This window comes from Urtica dioica, chromosome 7 (genome assembly GCF_054948205.1).
Source record: "Urtica dioica subsp. dioica isolate 48M chromosome 7, U.dioica_male_clone48M_v1_H2, whole genome shotgun sequence".
In the NCBI taxonomy this organism is placed as follows: Eukaryota; Viridiplantae; Streptophyta; class Magnoliopsida; order Rosales; family Urticaceae; genus Urtica; species Urtica dioica.
The window spans coordinates 29,481,953-29,504,048 of record NC_142762.1 but is presented as its reverse complement, the minus strand read 5'-3'; the positions used below and the strand labels follow the sequence as shown (position 1 = coordinate 29,504,048).

At 37.0% G+C, this 22,096-nt stretch overlaps 3 protein-coding genes across 3 annotated transcripts; all 3 read right to left on the bottom strand.

Annotated features, from left to right (window-relative positions):
• Positions 1 to 360: 360 nt before the first annotated feature.
• Positions 361 to 1,576, bottom strand: LOC149390704 (tubulin beta-1 chain-like). Its single transcript, XM_089619840.1, has 4 exons — positions 1,433 to 1,576; positions 1,333 to 1,336; positions 790 to 966; positions 361 to 527 (listed from the first exon to the last, which is right to left on the bottom strand). Exons 1-4 carry the CDS (start codon positions 1,574 to 1,576, stop codon positions 361 to 363), a joined length of 492 nt encoding a protein of 163 aa, XP_089475966.1.
• A 10,455-nt stretch (positions 1,577 to 12,031) lies between these two features.
• HEMD (uroporphyrinogen-III synthase family protein) lies at positions 12,032 to 16,400 on the bottom strand. Its single transcript, XM_089618551.1, has 9 exons — positions 16,173 to 16,400; positions 15,296 to 15,383; positions 14,869 to 14,935; positions 14,494 to 14,594; positions 14,156 to 14,251; positions 13,505 to 13,560; positions 13,048 to 13,133; positions 12,724 to 12,858; positions 12,032 to 12,615 (listed from the first exon to the last, which is right to left on the bottom strand). The coding sequence occupies exons 1-9, from the start codon at positions 16,359 to 16,361 to the stop codon at positions 12,570 to 12,572; spliced, it is 864 nt and encodes a 287-aa protein (XP_089474677.1). The 5' UTR covers positions 16,362 to 16,400; the 3' UTR covers positions 12,032 to 12,569.
• Positions 16,401 to 18,945: 2,545 nt separating this feature from the next.
• On the bottom strand, positions 18,946 to 21,583 carry LOC149390702 (polyadenylate-binding protein RBP47-like). Its single transcript, XM_089619459.1, has 6 exons — positions 21,015 to 21,583; positions 20,084 to 20,588; positions 19,934 to 20,001; positions 19,703 to 19,833; positions 19,513 to 19,609; positions 18,946 to 19,426 (listed from the first exon to the last, which is right to left on the bottom strand). Exons 1-6 carry the CDS (start codon positions 21,324 to 21,326, stop codon positions 19,271 to 19,273), a joined length of 1,269 nt encoding a protein of 422 aa, XP_089475585.1. The 5' UTR covers positions 21,327 to 21,583; the 3' UTR covers positions 18,946 to 19,270.
• Between the last annotated feature and the right edge of the window lie 513 nt (positions 21,584 to 22,096).

The window sequence follows — 22,096 nt, the reverse complement described above, 5'->3', positions numbered from 1 at the left end:
CTGGAGTCTTATCTTTTTTGTCTATGACTTCAGTCTTTTTTGTTGAAGACTACATCTTTTAGGTGTAGTTGAAATTCATGAAATTATATTTTAACAATATAGACTACATCTTATTTATGTAGTTTATACAATAATATATATTTAAATAAATATAAAATAAAATACATTTATAATAAATAAATATAAAATAATAAAAATATAGAATCATTTATACATCCCTAAAGAATTTTAAACGAACATCAATACAAAAACTCAATATAATCCAACATCAGATTTGTTTTGCAGCTGATAACTTGAAAGAAAGCAGCAAGGTTAAGCAAAATTAACCTCTCTCCCATTTCAAGAAACCCCCTAAATCCCTCACTCCTGGTAGTCGGGTTCTTCTTCCTCTTCCTCGTCGTAGAGCCGAGGGAACGGGATCAGGTTCACAGCTAGCTTCCTCAGGTCGGAGTTGAGCTGTCCTGGGAACCGCAGACAGCAAGTGACTCCGGACATGGTTGCGGAGATCAAGTGGTTCAAGTCACCGACTGAAAAAACCAAGATCAAAGTTGAATAAACAAATCTTTGTGGTAAGGCTTACGAACCACATCTATGGAAATTGTCTGATTTGTTCCAGTGCTACCTATGTTGATACTAATATTTCTTAATGCATTTAGTTTTAATATACATAGACAATTCACAGAAAAAAAAATGTGTAAACATAACTAAGACAAACAGGTTTCTTTTCATTATGTTATAAATTTCATGATCTAGAGTTAAATCGAAAGAGAGAAGAGAGAAATTACTCACAGCTAGGAGTGGAGAGCTTGAGAGTACGGAAGCAGATGTCGTACAGAGCCTCGTTGTCGAGAACCATGCACTCGTCGGCGTTCTCGACAAGTTGGTGGACGGAAAGAGTTGCGTTGTAAGGCTCCACGACGGTGTCGGAGACCTTCAGGGAGGGGAAGACCGAGAAGGTCATCACAACTTCAAAACCAAGTGATCATTTAGCTCATACTGAATTTAATAAATAACAAAGATTCAGTAAAAAGCCTTTGATCACAACATCACATTTTGTTATACTTGGTTCAATATACAAGTCATAATTCCACGATTTATTTCCAAACATGGACTTGGGAGACTTTAAATCTAATTCAAAATGCAACATAAACAAAACTATGATTGCAAGTCAATGCTATAAGACAAAGTAAATCAAGTAAACAATTACCAACAGTAATTCCAATAATGAAATACTACTTCTGATCTATAAATATAAGGTTTTTGTAATAAAAAAGGCTTTTACAACCAAAATAAAATTACATGATGTCAAACATTAAACATCACAGCTTTTACTTCTCTGTTTATACAAGACAATGACAAAAACAACATCCACAAAAATAAATAATGGAAAGAAACAGTAAAAGAAATCAGACCTTGAGGAAAATATTTTTACCAGTGCAAGACGAGGCTTTCTATGAGTACAACGAAGCCTAGTTTTGTTTGAAGAGAGACTAGACTCTCTCGCTTCGAGAGGCCGCACAGCGCCACTGCCGCCTCCTACGTAAAAGCTCGTCCACATCGAGACGCTGAACCTCATTGTCCAGCCCCGCCTCATTGTCGCTCGAGCGGCAGCTCCGCCATTTTTCGGACAGCGCCTTCGCCAAACCGAACCGCCGTCTTAGGCTATACGCAACCCGCCTATGTCGAGCAACAACCTTACTGCCGACCCTAGACCCTCAGCCAAACCTGTTAAAAATGCTAAAAATTTGGTATTTAAACGATACTCACCAACCATTCTCGATGACGCCTTTGTGCCAAATCTTCCTTCTCCGATCACGTTGCTGGAAGAGAAGCTCTGACTTTAGCGGCTTGAATTGCGGCCGCATCGCTCAAGTCCACGGCCTTGTCTCCGACGGTTTTCACCGCTGCTTCTAGAGATTGTCCGATAGTGACTAAGCTCGGTGTTGATCTCTGAGCTATTAGAGCCTCTCCAATAGTTTTATTTCAGATTCAAAACAAATATAATCAAACCAAAAATCAGATTCAAAACCAACTAAACCAGTCTGAAAAAACAAACGCATAAAGAACAAATATCCAGAGCGAGGCTTAGATTCAAGCAATCAAACCAAACTGAAACTCGAATCCAAAGTCTCAGAATTCCAAAGGTCATAAGTAAGACGAGAGAGAGATAAAAACACCAACACGACCATAAGTGAACGAGAGACAATAAAACCAAACCAAAGCACGAAACACTTCTCAGCCCTAAATTAAAACCCAAAAATCTAAAACGAGAACTCCAGCCATCAAGACAACAATCTCAGCCACGGAAATCAACAACTAAGACCCGCGAGAGATAAACACAACGAAAAGCCCCAAATATCCAAAACTAAATACCTAATCTCAGATTCAAGGCTGATAGGGGTTTTATGTTTTACCTTGCTTGAACGAATTTCAGAGCACTCAGGGACTCTTTCACTTCCTCCCAATCAACGCTTAATCTCGCTGAAACCAAGGAACCACGAGCTCAGTCACGAGTTCGTGGAGGGGAAAAGAAACGTGGAAGAAAAAGACCGGAGAAGATGAAGAAGATTGACGGCGATGGGTGAAAATACGAGATGAGAGAGAGAGTATCTGAGGTTTACGAAGAGAGAGAGACTGAGAATGTGAGATACACGAAGATGAGAGAGGGAGGGTTTATTTTTTTTTTTACTTAGTCGATTTTAGACTTGAGATTTTGATGTACCGGTTAAAACAAAAAAATTAGTGGGAAATTTCCCTCCAACATCAAAATAGTGAAATGTTAGAAATTTATTTATTTTTTTAGTGCTACCACTACTTTTTTAGATTTAGCTGTAGTGAAATGTGCTAAATTTTAGTGGAAAATTTCCCTCCATTCAAAAGTGGTGAAATTTTGGTAATTTTTAAATTTTTGGCTATTACCACTACTTCTTTATATTGACTGTAGAGAAAAAAAAGACCATTAGCTACAGCTTTATATTCGACTAGAGTCTAATATATGCCTAGAAAAAAGTGACCGTAGTCTGTATTCAAATACTCCATTAAAAAGCTAACTGGAGTTAAAAAAAAAACTGTAGTTATATCCCACATTTCTGGTAGTGATAATATATACAAATTATATAATATATATATAAGTTATATATTATAAATAAGTTATGTGTGTATATATACATACTTTATATATATTATAGAAAATTTAAGTTAACGTATATATATAAAAAGTAATATTTCATTTATTTTATAATAAAATTTATTAAATCCGTATATCATGCATTATCTATAATTAATATTATTATTTGAGGATGAAATATCTAGTTTGTGTAAGAAGTTTAAACTTGATCGGTAATTAATCTATGCTTGGAAAACTGGACAAGAAATCGAAGATGTAGAACACATAGTAACACTTAGTACGAGCATTATGTATAATTTATTTGTACCAGATTCGGACAGATCTTTTTAGACCGCATTATTGAAGGAACCCTAGTGCATGACGCATATGTCAAATTCATTATAAAGATCATCTGAAAATTGATCTTAATCTAAACACGATCTTCCTGTTTTTTTTGGCTCTTTGCTTTATTTTTAATCGCTAATTGAGGCTAAACAACTTTCCTTTAAAGAGTTCAAGTTGTAGTGGGTAAACTGCAATCAGAGGAAAAAAAATATAAGAATATTGACAGCCGCCTTTTCGAAGAACCACAAGGGCCAACCCTCACTTCGGAAAAGGGCCGGCCACAAGGAATAGGGAAATTTGCGTCAATGTCACAAATTCGTCGAGTTTTTGCATTTGTGTCACAAAGTTGTCAAAATTGCATTTGTGTCACGTATTTACATTCGTGTCACATGTGCAAATTTCAAATTACTCTCTCTTATCATTTAATCTTTTCATTAGTTACTCCATGTCTTCTGAATTTTTACAATACCTCATTAAAAATCACTTCATCTTCCTCTAAAACTTTCTAAAATTTGTGTGTGTGACTTATTTGCAATTGGATTGCCAATTTGTGACATAAGATGCAAATACCACTTATTTATGTCAATCGAATTAGAATTGGTGTTAAAAACAATTATCTAATAGATAATAATTAAACAAAATAAATTAAAAAAAATTTAAATCGTCATTGCAAAAAAAAAATAAAAAAATAAAAAAAATTTAGATGTTTTATAAAACCCTAAAAAATAAATCGTCAAGTGCAATACAACACAAAAAATTAAATTGACAAGAAATGATATGAATGACCAGCATCTAATATTCAGGTATATTCAACCCCGGTTTTCCAATTTGTATTTCATTTTATCATTCGTATACTTAATATTTAAAATATATCTTTAATATGTATTTACCTAAAAATATATATATGTTTATGAGAGCCTACAAAATTATTTTAAATATATGTAAAATTCATAATATAAAGAAATATGACTGAGTATAAAAGGTACAAATTAAGTTTATTTAGGTTAAACTTGGTATTGAAAATGTTGTCAAACCTATTAAATAGTAATTAAATATATTTTTTTAGTGTTAAAAAAAGAAATTTTTGAGTTGGAGGTAAAGGAATGTTTAATTTAACATAAAATATAGAATCGAGTAGAAGAATCTCTATATGATAAAGTTTTAAATGGGTACCCTCCACAAAATAGTTAGTCCAACATAGAGTAGTTGCAACATGAGGGCATGTGAAATCCAAAAGATTACTTGAATATGGAAATGAATCGGAAGGAGATGTGATAATTTGTTGTGCCCAAATTTCCATCGTGTTTTATTTCAACGGCAAATATGTTTCTTATGTTATCAAAAAAAAAAAAAAAAGGACGTATGGTCTCCGACCACGTAAAAGAAGTTCTCAAAGTTGTAATGGTTTTTAAAGCTTCTCAAAGCAATAATAACAACTTTAGTGTAAGTTATGATAAATTGTGGGGAAGCTCACGCCACTAGCTAAAATCATTGTACCACCACAATTTTCACTTAAAGCTTATCCAAAGCTGCCATACATCTCAACCTTTTTCCTCAGTATATAGTAAAAATCATCCCAATGCGTTGTTATTTATTTATTTATTTTTTTTTTTTTTGGTCCAGTTCACTGATACTATTAAATATCTTCATTTTGGTCCGTTATAAACAAAATTTAAATAAATTGCATTGTAAATTCGTAACATTTTAATCTCTTAACCAAGCGAGAACTTTCACTTTGAATTTAGATGAATAATTTAAGAGAAGCATTCTACTTTTGTCCCCTAAATTATAGACCGGATCTAAAAAAAAATATTGGGTTATATAACCGGATCTCATTTTTAATTGACTGAATCAACCAAAATAGTTTAATTCACAAGTGAGATTTCATTTTTTGGTCATATATATATATATGTATATATATATATATATACATATATATATATAGGTGCTTTCGATCCGTCAGTAATTAACTCTTAAAATCTTGATTAAAAAATGAGATCTGCAAGGAATACGAAGCTGACGTGATTGAGAATAATGAAAAATATTACATGATCCCATGAAGGGCCCATTTGAAGACCCTTAAAAACATAATACAGAAGCCCTTTTTTCTTTGTTTTCTCTTTTAAAATGTGATCAGCAACAAGAAATGAGAATGGGAAAGGAATTTAATCTTAGAGCAAGAGACCACAGATTATAGAGTACATTATGATTTCACTAGGGTATATAATGGCTGAGAAGACGTTGTATACAATATATACGCGCGCACACGAATCGTGTTTCCGTGGGTTTCTGGTCCCTTACCATTGCATAGTTTTCTGGTCCCTTACTTTTTGCGCCAAATTAAAAGTCACACGAAAACGGACAATGATATACAGCGCTTTAGTATGTTAGAAAAAAAATAGATTTATCCCATTCAAAAAAGAAAAAAATAATAAATAAATCATTGAAGAATAAATAAGGAGTAAGATTTTCAGGAAAGAAACAGTTCAGAAAGAGGTTACTAACCAAAAGTTCTCATATAATTTTCTTTTAACACAACTACAATAGTGCGCTTAATGACAGATTTTTCATGACGGTCTTAGAAAATTGTTGTGGAAAGTCTCGACGTGCCCATTTCCACGACGGAAATAACGTCAGCCATGAAAAGAGTGTTATTCTTTACTTTCCATGACGGTCTTTGACTTCCGTGTGGAAATAGTGTATTTTGGTGTATTTTCACGAGGAGAATGAGTTCCGTCGTAGAAAAGTAACATTTTTGGTATATTTCGTCGTGAAATCCTGTTTTTGTACTAGTGTAGTCTTTCCCTTACAAATCTAAAGCAAACCCACTTCGACTTGAGTGTCTCGTATTAAGATACATACATTTCTCGAAGTAAACTCATTGATACACTAGGTTAAATAATTTTTATTTTATTTTTAAAGTTACTTATACAGAGTTAATGAGATTTGTAAGTAACTAGACTCTTCATCGGGGAGAGATTAATATATTAGTCTAACTATTTACTTATTTAGGGGAATAGTCAATTTTATTATTGATTCCAAAATTACCCTTAACAGCCTATGCTTCGCCTCCGCAGAGAAGACTCTGCCGCGAAACGCGGCAACCACCTCCACAGCCTACGCTTCGCCTCTACAACGCCGAATCGACGTCGACGACGCCTCAGCCGCCCAAGACGACGAGGATTTCGACGATGAATACGCCACCACAGTGGCGTTCTGCTCCACCACGTTCGAGGTCGGAGAGAAGATGAAAGACTCGACTGAGACTCGATTTTGATTTTGATTACCTTGAGACGAAATCAGGTGAGGCATGTTGTGCTTGTCAAGCATGTTGTGCAGATCCTCATCGGAGGTGAAAGAGATGAGAGGATCGAGAACCTCGTCACAGTTAATCTTATTTACTATAAAAGTTAATCCAGCTAACTATCACAATCAATGCATTTAACCGTCACAGTTAATCCGTTTAACTGTCACATCTAATCCGTCGCTCGATCCGCCACGCCAAGGAGTCTATCAGATTCGGGTTTCCCGACTCATTCGCTTTTGCAACTCCAACTCTGCGTGAGTTAATCTGATTAATTGTCACAGTTAATTCGATTAATTGACGCGCGGTGCTCGGGTTTGATGGCTGGATAGCGCGCGCTCAAGGAAGGAGAAGATGAGAAGAAGATGAAGAAGGAGAGGTGGATGATCGGCCGATTCTCTTGTTGATTGTTGCTGTTTGTTTTTTTTCTTCTCTCTTGCACGTGCCGCTCGAGGGAAATGAAGAGAAAGAAAGAAGAGAAGAAAAACGAGGAAGAAAAAAAAAGTAGAGAGTTTGGGTGTTTAAATGACCTAGGGTATTTAAATGACCGCTCAAATGTTTTGGACTTTTGGGTGCGAAAAGTCGCACCCAATAGTACTTTTGGGTGCGGAAAGTCGCACCTAATAGTATCTCACAAAAAAGAGGGGGAAAGTTGACCGCTGAAATTTTTAAGACTTTAGTCGCACCCAAAAGTTTTGACGGACTTTTGGGTGCGAAAAGTCGCACCCAAAGTTTAAAAAAATCAGCGAAAATTTTATATGCTTGTTTGAGTTTTGGGTGCGATAAGTCGCACCTGAAAGACTCATTTGGTGCGAATTTTGGGTGCGAAAAGTCGCACCCGAATGTCTTCCGCACCGGAAAATAGTATCTGTAGTAGTGCTCACAGTTAATACAACTAATAATCACAGTTAATCCGATGAATCTAAGCCGTCCGATCAAGACATTTTTTTTCTTCTTCTTTTTCTTCGTTCGTAAATAGTTCGGAGCAACTCGCCGAACTGGAACTCAGAGCATTGCTGACTCGGACGATAGAACTCAACGATTCAGCAATTGAAGAACTCGTTCTGGCGAGTCGCTCCCTCGTCCTCTGCATCAACCTATACAAGATCCCATCGCCGGTGGTGGAAGCTCTGTTTGATTTGATCGACATGGTTAGGTCGTACCCCGACCATCCTTCTCATCCGTCGGGAAATCGAGATTATGGCGACGCAGTGGAAGAGGAACAATGACGCGGTGGAGTCGATTAGGTTGATTAGACGGATTTCGGCAGCGATGGACGTGATGTCGGAGATTCTCCGGCAGTCGAAGAAAGCTCGGATCGTACACGAGTGATTTTAGGGTTTGTCAAACTGAAATCGCGAATGACTGTGTTTGGAGAATGGCTTCGTGTCTACGGGTATAATAGGGATATGTTATTGTTTATTAGTGAATTGGGCTAATTATCCAATTAAAGTGATAGTTAGCCTATTATTTTAAAAGAGGGGCTTAATATATATAGGATGGATAGCTAGTTCGCCCATAATTAATTAGGATTAATTAAAATGTATTTAGAAACTTAAAAATTAGCATAACGCCTCTATTTCAAGCTTTTATCGAGCTTTAGTCTACATATTTGTGGCTCTTATATATGTTTTATGACTATTTTATGAATCAACGACTAACTACGTAAAATCTACACGAGTCGTTATGGTGTGCTTTTTTCTCACCCACACACTTCCTGAAAAAACATCTAATGAGGTCATTCATCTTGAAACCACTCCAGATCAAACATGCTTAACTGTTGATTTCTCAAGTGATGCTTCGAAGAAGAAAAAAACACAAATCTTATCAATATAAGTAGTATCCACCCACTGCAAAGAATTGAGGGCTTTATCGCAGCTGAAGTCCAAAAAATCGCTACTAAATAGTCGCGACTAGTAGTGACCAATCCATTTAAGCTCTTATCTACAGAATCTCAAAATCATTGCACTTGATTTTTCAAAGGCAATATGAGATCGCACAACTACCATTTCTTTTCCATGTGGATCACGATAGTGTCAAACTTAACTTCGTCTCGATCCTTAAAGAGAGCGGACAGTGGAAAGCTTTGTAGCGAGAGCTCCGTATTTTGAAGCATGCGACATGGTAATAGACGACGATTTGCTGGAAGTTTTGTGGCTTATGGCGAAGGAATAGATCTAAGATAGAGAGTGAGATAAAGTGCAGAGAGATGAGGTTAACGCTATACTAAACGACTCTAACATGAAAATGGCTTTTATGTTGTCTTTTTCTTCTCAAATATGTGTGTGTGTGCGCGCGCGCGCGCATATGATATTATCTCTTCGTAGTAGACTTCTAGAAACCATTTAAATATGATATTCTCACTTCGTAGTGTTCTTCTAGAAATCATTTAAATACTATATGAATTAAAAAAAAAACCTTTAGATTCTACATGACTAAATGATTGGTCGGCCGAAAATAATATATTGATTGGACATGCTCTCTCCTAAGCTCTAAGGAAATCTTGCGTACTTAGTTAAGGACTCAGCTGCTATGCACATCTTATAGTGGTGTCTTGAAGAGAAAATCTTGTTTCAATCGTTGTTAGCTCTCACGTTTTTTTTTTCCACAATTCATATTTATCAACTCTCTCACTCTCTTCGCCAACATCTTCAAAGAACTCTCATATATGAGATCACGCTCTTTTTCAATTCTTCGTTGAGATTGTGGGTGTACAACTAGGTTTGGCAGTTATAGCGGTAGGTGGTGGCATGTCTTCCTCCTCGTGGTCACTGCCGGCCTTGGGCTAAGGAGGGCTAGGCCCAGGCCTAGGGCCCCATATGTGGATGGGCCCCAAAAAATTTACACTTTTTGCCTATTTTTAAGAAAAATTACATTTTTTACCCTAAAAATTTACACTTTTGGCCAATTTTCTAAAAAATTTACATTTTTTACCCTGAAAATTTAAATTTTTATTAGTATTATAGGGCCCCAAAATATTGAATCGCCTAGAGCCCTCGGTGAGTTTGGGCCGGCCCTGCTCGTGGTCCTCCTAGTCTTTGAGCTCTTGATATACTTCATAGGGATCTGGAGTCTCCTTAGGATCTTGACACCAGGTTGAAAACAGAATTGAGGATAATATGGATATTGAGGGCTCATTATGAAAGATTTGTTTGTGAGGAAAATCTGGGTGCAACATAATGAGTTATTGGAATAAATAGAGGAATGTATTACTATGTAAATTTGTTATGTCCGAGTGTTGGATGCTCGTAGGTGGAGGAGGGGACTTGGGTGGAGGTTTTTTTTTTCATAATTTGGAAATCGGGACCCGTGTCAAGAAAACATCAGTGGGCGCTATATTTATATTAAACGACTAACAGTTCAAAGATATTATGTTTACTGAGTAATTGGTAAAGATGTCGTAGCTTTTTGAGGGAAGGTTCAGAGGCGCTTCCTACTTATCATATATGGTACTGAGCGTAGAATCTATCACGACATATCGAGTCCTATTGTGCCTTTTTGTTGTCTTCACTCAATTTCATTCACGTATGGAATCGTTGAAATATTGTTATTTAAGAGCGTTTTTTTATTAAAAAAAAATTGTGAAAAAGTTTCAGCAAAGACTAGACTAACGAAATTAAATACTTTCAACATATTTGTAGAAAGGGGTATAAGACCGAATATTTATTTGTAAAAATCAGTGCTAAGTTAAATGAGAAATTTATGCACAAAGTGTGTTAGAAAATATCAAAAATTGTGAAGAAAAAAATGAAAATGTTGCGATTGGTAATACATTTACAAAAGTCTCACATGGAGACATATGTGGACTTTGCAATGCATAAATCTTGGGCTCCCAAGGGTGACCCACCACACACACTCGCGTGCCGCCGGTGCTGTCCGATCTGACAGGCAGGGCTGGGTTGGTCTGGGCCTAGCCGAAGTCCTTATTTTTTTTTCTTTCCATATTTATTATTATATTTTTTATATAAAATAAAATCTTGATTTAATTGGTGTTTAATGGCTTCGGTTTCCTTCTTGTAATCGAGCCTTAATGCAGAGTTGTAACCGTGCATTAAGAGGGCTTTAAGGTTGTGAACTTCTGTTTTAAACGTGTATAACCGTTAGTATAAAGGCACAATAAATGTGTTGTCTGACACCATTTCTAAACGTGAGTTTGCCAAAAAGCAGGGCTCAACTTCTCAGTTCCACAGACCTAAGTTTAGTACTTCACAAATCCTCTCCCTGTATCCTTGTTTTTCTTTTGACGTTGGTGATATGGTTCAAGTTCGCCAAAATCGAGCAGCGTGATTCAAAGTGCGTCTAATCCGGCACCTGCGGGAGAGCAATATCACTCAGAAGAAACTGTCCAATAGTCCTCAGTGTCTTCGTCTACGCCGCTTGAGGTTTCCATCCAGTTTTCTACATTGTTATTTTATTTTATTTTCTACGTTTCATTTATTTAATTAAAAAAATTCTTTGCATTTGGTATATTATTTATTCTTCCAAAAGCATTTTATTAATATTTGACTGACATATTATTCTACATAAGACATTGACATTGGAGGGTGCTCTACTTGGGCCAGCGTGGAAGAGGAGCACATCCTTATCCCGGATGGAACACACCCTTGAGTGCGATTGTGTTAAAGAGGAGCATTCCAGAGCCCTTAGTGCACTTGATAGCCAATGATGAGCTTGAGACTAGTGCTCAATTGCCTCTTGAGGTCGAGAGTTGGTGCCCCTTGATTTATTGTCGTTTTTTTTCTTGCTTCCTAAACACCGGGGTTAAGTTATTGCACTTCATATGGGGCTACTGCTAGATCGGGTCTTCTCTCTTTTTCCCAAGGTTTTGTGCCGGGCTCCGGATTAGAAAAGTTCCAATAAGGTTTAGGTCAAGGGAAATGATCACAACTAGTAAAAACGTTAATGCTTTCGATCAAAATAAACCAAACTGTTTTTGGACACTTTTACTAGTAGTTGTAGACATGAACGTATACAGTTGTTATAAACTATAACTTATTAGTATACAAATAACAATAATTGAAGATATAGAAATTTACAGTTACTAGTAAAAGTGCTCAAAAACATAATTCTGCTTATTTTGGTCCAAGTATCAAAGTTACTAATAGTTAATGTTATTTCCCTTAGGCCATCATTGAAACCAAAAAAGAGGTGAAGGTAAATTCATTCGACCAAAACCCTCTAAAAGGCAACTTCGAAACCGGCAAAGAGGTAAATTTGTTCTACCAAAACTGGAGTACATAAGATTGAGAGTCAGTAATGACTCGGACATGCACTCACGATGATCCCTTCTTTCATCAACAGTGCGCTTCCTCCTCTCCGGAGAATGTTGCGCTTTAGATCAATCTTCGTTCTTAGAGAGAATTTATCACTGACAGTTCAGCTCCTTATGTGCAGCACAACTTAATAATAGAATATGAATAATGAATTTTATTTATTTAAGAATGAGCACTCGTCTTTTATTTTTAGTTTTCTTACATACTACTTATACAGCTACATACATCAAGTACTGACAAAGCCAGGACTTGGAAACGATTGACCATTGCGAGTTGATACATATATACACGACATTAAGATAATATGATGACTAGTTATCCAAGATATCCCCTTTCATGATTGAGAAGAAAGTCATGCCTTTTGTTGATGACACCTTCGGCATATTAACAGAAGACGGTACTTCGGAGACGAGTACCATTTGAAGAAGCAAACAGAAGAGGATGCGAAGTTATGGGTGCTGAGGGCGGAATAGAACTCTTCCAAAAAGCTATTTGACGGAGTAGCAATTATGAGAAACACCTACCTTGAAATTCTCTTCCACTAATGGTCACTAGATCCCAGTGCCTCTAGGATTTTGTCCACCCATCTGCTAGCCAAAACAAAGAAGCAAAATAATCAGCCAAAAACTTTGCATGATTCCCTAATACTATGTTCTTTTGTTTCCTAATATGGGAAAAAAAAAATTGAAGATTACCCTTCAAGACCAGGATTTGATGGGAAATAGACGTTTCTCAAGCCTAACTTCTTCGCTGCCGATGCAGTTGTCTCACCAATACATGCAACCGAATTACTCCATTGTTCTTGCTCCGGAATGAGATTGACCCAAGCACTATTGCACAAATAAATGAATAAATATACATTAGATACATAATACCATCTCTGCAGTCTGCACGTGGACATCGTTTCAGATTGATATCTAAAAGGTGCTAACTGATGAAATAATCAGACTGAAGAAGCCTTGCAGAGACATAGAATCAGAGCCTATATAAGATAGTAAAGGTTTCAAGTAGTTACTAACCGAATGGAAGACGGAGAGGCTACTGTAATGACTGGGGCAGATAGTGCCTGCTCCAACACCAACTGATCAACCTCGTGAACAGGTCCCTGACAAAGGATTATTTAGGTCAGGTGGGACGTGTTTCAATAATATTAACCGCAGACACTTATCTATCTTAATTAATTCACACAATCACTATGTCCCATATTCACATGCAATAATTTTTTATAACTCCAATTCATAATTGAAGACAAGCATACATGATTAATATTTTGCAGAACCCAAATATTGATAAACAACTATGTTAAATACATGAAAACAATATATTTAGCATGCAAAAATTAAAAATGCAATTGTGTTTTAGAATATGTGAATCAACATCAGAGAGAGAGAGAGAGAGAGAGAGAGAGACAGAATCAATTATCAGCACCATAAGAAGACACTAACACAAGACACTAACACGATAATGAGCCCATACCGTTGTGTATGTGTTTAGCCTCGTGACTTGGAATCCACGATTAACGAGGCCTTCCTCTGTAGAAGAACAAAGGTAGATTTTCCTCAATACTCTTATACACAAAATTCAAGAAGCATATCTCAACTGACTTGATTCCAAGATCATACACAACAATAACCAAAAAGGCTTACAGGAAAAACCCTATTATAAATAATTTTAGGTAAACAACTTTTCACTGTAAGAGAACTCCTATTTGTGCATCAGAAATGAAGAAATAGTGCATAATTTTAAATCAAGGCCAAGAGGAAAAATAGCTGCTTCTAAACAGTGCAGGAACGGGTTGTTTATAATTGTCTGTCCAAATCCTTCAAAAACAAAAGTTATGTTTAGAAAACAGGCTCAGTGGTGGTGAGAAAACAAAATCTTGCATATACGTTCTTGCATATACGTTCATTATGATTTGGAAAATGTCAGAGGTCCATGGCTAATCCCTAAATACCTATTCTAATGCTGCTATTTTCACCCATTAAAAGCTAAGTTTGAAGATCGGTAACCCATTTTCAAATCCCTTTATTCGAAATGTTTAATACACTTTGGATAACGACCGTAAAATTTTAAACACACTTGCAACATCCGTTAAATTAGAAAGATCAAATAAAGAGTGATGCACACCTATCTCATTGCTGGCTTTAGCAGAGGCAGGATATAAGGCGGTGCAGCTTGCATTGCCATTTTTTGGAAGCTCCAAAGCCAAAACTTTCCCGTTTGCTAAAAGGAGAATTATTAAAATGCACATCAGCTGGATCTGGTTACTTTTTTATTATTCAAATCATTAGGTGGCCAGATCAGCACAATGACTCAAAAGAATTATAGCACATGAATGACCCTAATTTCCTGAATTTAAAATTGGCATGACTATTCAGGGATCAAAGGGACATCAAATGAAAAAATAAAAGTGTGGACACAGATTCTTAACCACGTTTGTCTATATATCTATTCACATTAAATACCTTTTGATGGCACAAAGGCTACATCGAGTGATTCTTCATTAAAAATGCTTGCTGTACCAGCCCCAACAACAGCGATCTTAACATTAGGATTTCCAGAAGCCCTGAAGAGCATGTAAAATCCAAATAAATTGTTTGTGAAACTCAAACTATATGTTTCAGTCCTTAACATTAGATACAAAAGCTCATAACATACTCTTCCAGCATTCATCTCTACCATCTTGCATATAACCCTGAACCCTTCAAATCTAGATACAGATGACCCTAGTAAATTCTGAAGAAAATACATGCAACACCCTAAAGCAACTACCTGAAAAAAACTGCATGAAATGGGTTTTACGTAAAGGAAAGTTTTAGTTAGAATACTGAAAACCTTACTTCCAGGCCTCTAAAAAGACTGAAGCAGCTTCAGGGGAAGTTATGACAATCCAGTCGAATACAGTATCTGCTACAATAAAAAAAAGTACCTTTTTCAGTCAATACAAATCTCATACCTTGTTTTGTGCACTTAAGAAAGCTTGGGACTGAAGAAAGACAACCCACACAAGAATAATTGGAGTAAATAAGATACAACACAGTAGGCAACAAATAATGCCATGCCCATAACAAGCTATAATTATTAGATATGTAATTGCTTGAATAAGAAAAGTTGAGGTGGGAATTCGTCAAAATAATATATATTCACGAATATTGTAGAAGGGTAAGGTGCAGCTCAAGGTGGCCCACAATTCATATACAAAATTAAACAAAAGGTTATCCAGAATTATGTTCAATTGAAAAATACAGCTATCAAGCAAGAATGTACCTCTTAATACAGTCGGAAGTCTATCGAAATCAGGTCCCTTGGTATGTTGAATAAGGGGAAGCTCCAAACAGCTAATTCCATGTTTTGCCTGTTCTCAAGATGTGAAATCTGATTCATTTCCATTTTTTTTTTTAGAGAAATGTGAAATCTTGTTGTCAATTAGATATCTACTTTAAGATTTTGATTATTGATATAATTCTTATCATACGAAAACATCTGGGGACGAAATACATAACCATAACGATCAGTAGAGAAAAAGGGGATGGACTAGAAACAAAATTACTCCCAGCTTGTGATTTGAGCCAGAGAAGGAGATAGCATAGGACATAACAAATAGAAATATTAACATAAACATTTTTCGTTCTTGAACGTTATAGCCATTACAGTCTCGTAAAGAAATATATGACATTTTCACTATAGCAATGGAAAGAAGATTAAATCTCGAAACAAATTTATAAGCAGACATAAAAGCACTCAGGAGTCAGGTCGTTATACTTCGGAATATTGATTGCACATCCTGTTTTACGAAATAAGTATTTGAATTCCTTGTGTTTACACCTAATCAGAATGTATCAGAAGAATTATATAGAAAACAAAAAATAAAAAAATAAACTCCAGGAGGTAATTAAACACCAAATCAGACATTGAATTTTCATTTCTCAAAATTAAACTAGCAGAGATTGATTTAAGAGCTAAAATTCTAAAGAAACAAAAACCAATCGATGTAAAAGAACTAGACATGAGCTCAAGAAAAGAAACTCGCACCAAAGAAACTCAGATATAAATCAATTACGAAGTTTTCGAACAATGTCGGAAATCTCCAGACAAGCACAAAAACAAATAAGAAAGCAAAATCAGGTTGTTAGTGGAAAAGTACCAGAGCATTGACGAGCTTCGCATTTTTGCCTCGCTCTCTGGTCACGACGACTTTCTGGTTCGAAGAATGAGTCGCCGATGAAGAAGCGAAGATGAGCGGTCGGTGAAGCAGCGAAGAAGAAGAGCGATGACGAGAGAGTGAAGGTGTGAACGAAAGAGGGGAGAGAGAAGAGACGTAAAGTCGTGCCATTGGAAAGTGGAAACGTGTTGCGCTCTCGGTCACGCCATCTTCGCTATATTTATTTTTATTTTATTTTTTCCTAAATCTTCGGTATATTTATTTTTTTAACTCCTTGTACTTCTCAAAAATACTAATAATGACATGTTGCTGCATTATTTGTATACACTTTGAGATTGTCACACTACCAGCCGGCACCAGATTTCCTAATTGTTATTTAGGTTATATGTTACTATTTTTCTGTTAGGTGTGTTTATCCATCATTTCATTATCACATATAAGCGAGTAACATTTTATCATCTTCTGTAATCATATATTATACAATGTTCAAAACTAAAGCTGGTGACCCGTACAAATTATATCCGTATTCAATTCAGTTTTACACTTTTACTGATTGAGAAAAAAATTCTTTATTTTTATTTTTTTGGCAAGGGATAATGTACTCGTGTATTTTCAAATGACAAATGAAATGTATGCAAAACGGTAAGTTTTAAGTATTCTTATATTGAGAAATTATCAAAACTACCATTAGATAAGTTTTGTCCAATTTCTCACCAAAACTAATTAATTAACCAAAAATACTAGTAAATCACTTGTACAAATATAATTTTATCAGTTAATGATATCAACAGTTAACATCTATTTTTGATATACATGTTAACAATTGACATCTATTGTTGACATCTTTGAGTTTTGGGTTCTCTATTTGTTGATATAAATGTCAACAACCGACATTTATGTCAACAATTGACATTAATTATTGAGGGTAAAATTGTATTTGTACAAAGAATTAATAGTATTTTTTTCCAAATTAAGTTTTTGATGGAAAATTGAAAAAAAAAACTTATTAAATGGTAATAGTTGATGCAATTTCTCTTTTATATTTCATTGTGTAACGTAAGCTTTTTCAATAAAATAATATTTCACGTGATAATCAACTTATAACATTCAGAATGAAAATGAAATTATAATATTTATATCATAACGTTGATTTCCAAGTTTAATATTTCAATATAGCAAATAATATCTTCATGTATAAATGATCCACACCAGCATTAACAGTGCATAAGAGAAATATAATATGGTAGTCTTAATAATAAGGTAGGGATTATACCAAAACTATTATTATTTTTTATTTTTTATTTTACCAGAATCCATTAATTGTTTTTAGTTTTAAAACTATGACTATTTATCGATAAACTTGTCGATATATAACTCTATTAGTTGCAAACATGTCAATAAATAGCTATGTTTATTGACAAACTTTGTCATAGTTTTTGGAATTATAAACAAGTAATGGATTTTGGTCAAAAGAGTTTTAAATGGTCATAGTTATGGAATTATCCTAGTAAGGTATCATTTTCTTCTTCGGTCTACCCGGAACAAACTTGGAAGTTCGGAGGATTTACTGTAATCTGTTTGATTTCGTCGGGAATAGTCTTTGACTCTTTGCTTCCTTGAGGATGTATAACACCTTCATACGCCAATTTTCTATCAGCAGTCGTATAGTAGTCTGAGCAATAGCTCTCCACAGGTAGATGGCGTAAACGACAGCGGTCGTGTAGCAATCACGAAATACAATATTTGTGTATTTGAAAACTTAACTCCTAATTTAGAATATATTTGTCTTTTTATCTTCACCGCCCGGACCGCCCATTCAAAATTTTTAGTTCGAATCACATGGAGGAAATTGGAAGATGAATTCTACGTTTGAATTGTTTATTGCATCAATGTTTAAATGCTTTTGCAATACCTTTTTATTTGCATACAATGCGCGTTTTAGGACACATACTGGGATGAAATTTCCAGCACTTTAATATCGTTGTCCATTACGAATTCTGGACCCGTATCTGAAATTTTCGCAATGTCTTGACGTGGATCATGTGATGGATGAGACTATATCGCTGAACATGAAAAAATGTATGAATAATTTGTCTTCCTGAAAGTTCGTTAGATGAAGAAAAAAAAACCCCACTAATTATGTTATGCTGAACTTTGAAACGAACAAACACTTAAAGTAATGTAGAGGGAAAATATATATATATATAACAGTGTGAATATAATCATGAGAAATACACGTGGCTTTCTTTCCATAAAAAGGCTCCCACTTTTCGTTTTTAAATTTAACTCTGTAGATATATTCAGATTTAAAGAATAGCCTTGAACGCAGTAGCTAATTGGATTTCCGAGACTCAAGGAGGGGACCAATTGTGCAAGATATTTTATGTTTCACTTTTGGTGATCTCGATTTTCATTTTTGGTAAGTTGATGATACATAGCAACAAGATGCAATGCCACATAACTTACGTGTCATCATTACAGTCGTATTACACGCTACGCAACCACATTGTTTATCTCTTATTTCCCTTCGGAGCAAGATTTTATGAGCACCCAAAATAAACAAAGCCACCTGAATCTTCATATTCTTAAGCAAAATAAAGCTCTTACTCTTATTGAAATAAAGCACGTGTGACGAGAATTCAAAGACGCACAATACGACTTTCGTTATAACGAGAGTGCTTTTCTATCTTCAGCAATATAGTCTCATCTAAATCATCAAACACAGTAAATAAAACTATAAGAGAGAACCCAAAAAAACACAAGAAGAAGAAGCAGAGCGAGGCTATGCATTTCCATCAAGTTCACTCTCCTGAAATCCAAAGAGTCTAGGCTAATTATTCATAATGATAATAATAATAATCATAATCATCATATCATCCTCAAATCCTTATACTACTACCTAACCTTGGCAAAATTCAGTTCCGCTCCTCAATAGGGACCGGAAAATCTTAATAGTAAAAGAGTTCTACAGCACCCAAAGTGAAATTACACATCGATGTATTTTGCAGCAGACTCCGTGGCTACTCGTGTTGTGTTCTTCGTAGCGCGGCCCACGCTTTTTGGGGACGGAGAGGGTATTATTAGTTTACTTGTTGCTGATGGCTTCCATAGACGGGGTACCCTCCATACGCCGCGGCATATTCGTGCGGTGACGGGGCTCCGTACCCATACCCGTCGTACACCTGTCCTCCGTAGTAGGCCCCGCCACCCCATTGGTTCCCGAAATCCCCTCGGTACTGTACGTAATCAAATATATCAGTCGCAATTCGACGATCCAATAAATTTGTGGCCGCGATATCTATCGGTCCTTTGGATATATTACCTGCTTGTTGGCGGGATTGCGGCCCCACGAAAGACGCACGGTTTGGCTGCCGATCACCGTTCCGTTCAACTTCTGCAGCGCTTCCTCGGCATTGTCTCTGCAACACAGAGAGAGAGAGAGAGAGAGAGAGAGATTCACGCTCTGTAACGACTTTATGGAAGTGGTCAAAAAGGGAAGAAAAGCTTTTCACCTGTTGGCGAATTGTACGAATCCACACCCTTTTCCGGTCGGGATTTTGACAGAGACGATCTCGCCTATCTCGGCAAACGGCTGTCTGAGGTCTTCGTCTGTGACGCTGGGGTCGAGCCCCCCAACAAAGATCTACATTAAACGAACACGTTAAGTCAATCCCAGAGAAAAAAGCACAAACAAAAGTTCCCAAAAAAAAAACCAGCCAAGACGAATAAAAAAAAACACAAACCGTCGTGTTCGAAGAATCCCCCTCGGGTTGGAAGCCCTGCGTCGACGCGCCGTTCGATCCATACCCTCCTGCAACAAGATACCAACCAAGTTATTTTACCTCAGCGGTAAAAAAGCAAACATCCACAAATAGAAATCACGATTCATATACCGTGTTGGTATCCGGAAGAGGACTTCCTGGGAGTGGCGGCGCCGATCCTCATGGCGCGGGTGGAGCAATAGACTCCGTTCATCTCGGTCATGGCTTGGGAGCGCTCGGCCTCGTCACCGAACCGGACAAAGCCGTAGCCCTTAGACCGCCCCGTGTTGGCGTCGAACACGACCTTGGCGCCCTTCACGGAAGGGTATTTCCCCGAGAAGGTCTCGAGGAGCGTGGCGTCCGTCACGTCCGCGGCCAAGTCTCCGACGAAGATCGAGAGGTCGGAGGTGGTGGTGCCGCCGTTTCCGCCGCCGGCTCCGGTGTCGGAGCCGCTGCGCTTGTCGCCGGTGCTGAAGGAAGCCCAGTTGAGGCGGAACGGCTGCTCTGTGTTGGGCATGAACATGCCTCCGTAGTTTTGAAGGACCTTCTCTGCCGTCGCGTGCGAGAAGAACTCCACAAACCCGTACCCCTCCGACAGCCCCGTCTGCTTGTTTCTGATGATCTTGATCGAAGAAATCTTGAACAAGATAATGATAATAATAATGTGATGTTTGATTTGACCGGACAAAACATAAGACAGAAGCACTGATGTGATGTTTGATTTGATTGTCCAAGAAGACTACACAGACTTTAAACTCTCAGGTATTAAATTCAGATGTGTCTAATCTAAAACCGAAGGCTTATTAGCTTTGTTTCACAGCTAGAAAACAAAAACGATAAGAAAACACTTGCCTGAAAAGGGTAAATATCTACAACTACTCTCTATACCCAATAATGAAATACTACTAGGATCAAACTCCAAAAGAAACAAGTTTCTTTTTTAAGTACTCAATACTCCCAAAAATTAATCCACGTTTCAGACATAAATTATACACAAACAATGACATCAAGAAACCCCTATCAATTAAAAAACGGAGTCAATCATCTAATAACATGTGTATACCTCGCCGGTGGAAGCGAAGCAGGTGTGGAGGTAATTCTCGTCCATCCAGTGGTGCAAATCGCCGACCCAGAGAGTCTTGTTATCGGCGGAGGAGGAAGAAGAGGAGCTCTGGTTGTGGCCGTGGTGGGGCTGGAACTGGTGCGGGTGGTACGCCATGTACTGCGGCGGAGCCTGGCCGGCGTAGTGCGCCGCCGGAGGCATCATCTGGTGCTGCATTACCATGGCCGCCGCCGGGTACTGCATCGCCGAAACCCACTGCTGCTGCGCCGGAGCTCGCTCCCCCGCCGACGAATCGGAGCCGTTGGATTGCATCGTGAGGGAACAGGAAGGGAGGCTGTGGTGTTTATGGGGTTTGAAGAGAGAGAGAGAAAGTGAAACACGGTTTAGGGTCCAAACTGAGTTTATATACTAAGGATTTACGATTACGCCTTCATGTGCTTGCCTTCGCTAAACGCGGTGCTCTTCCGAGCCCTCGGATTAACTTCTCTGCTTTGATCTCAGCCGTTGAGCTTTCTCGTACACGTATTTTGTATATTGAGATTTGAGAAAGAGCGCAAGTGGGATGAGAAGTACTTTGTTGGGTTTGTTTCGGTTTAAATCATATCAATCTATCTATTCATAGATCCGCCGCCATAGGCTTATTTGGGGTTTTTGTTTTTGCCTATCTACGCTTAAAATTTGTTTTATGTCTTCTCTCTTTTAGGGTTTTAATTCTTTTTTTACCCCTTTAACGTGGTTATTTACGTCACTTCTGTCAACTTTGGATTTTATTTTATTTCACTTTTTACGGCGGTGATTCCTAGGATGACGTGGAAATCAGCGTGTGGAAGTGGAATCTAACAGGGTTATAAATAATGACTAATATTGGATTTTTTTTTTCCTTTCCCCCTTTCTGTTACGCAAAAATGTTTTAATTTCGGTTTCGTACTTGTCTCTCTGAACTCTCTATCTATTCTGTGCACGGTCGTTTTACATTAGATTCTTTTTTGCTTTATTCTTAGGAATTATGAATTCAATGAGCCCAAACCCAAATCAACATAGCTAACTATAGTTAGCTTTATTTAAAGACTAAATAGACGTGT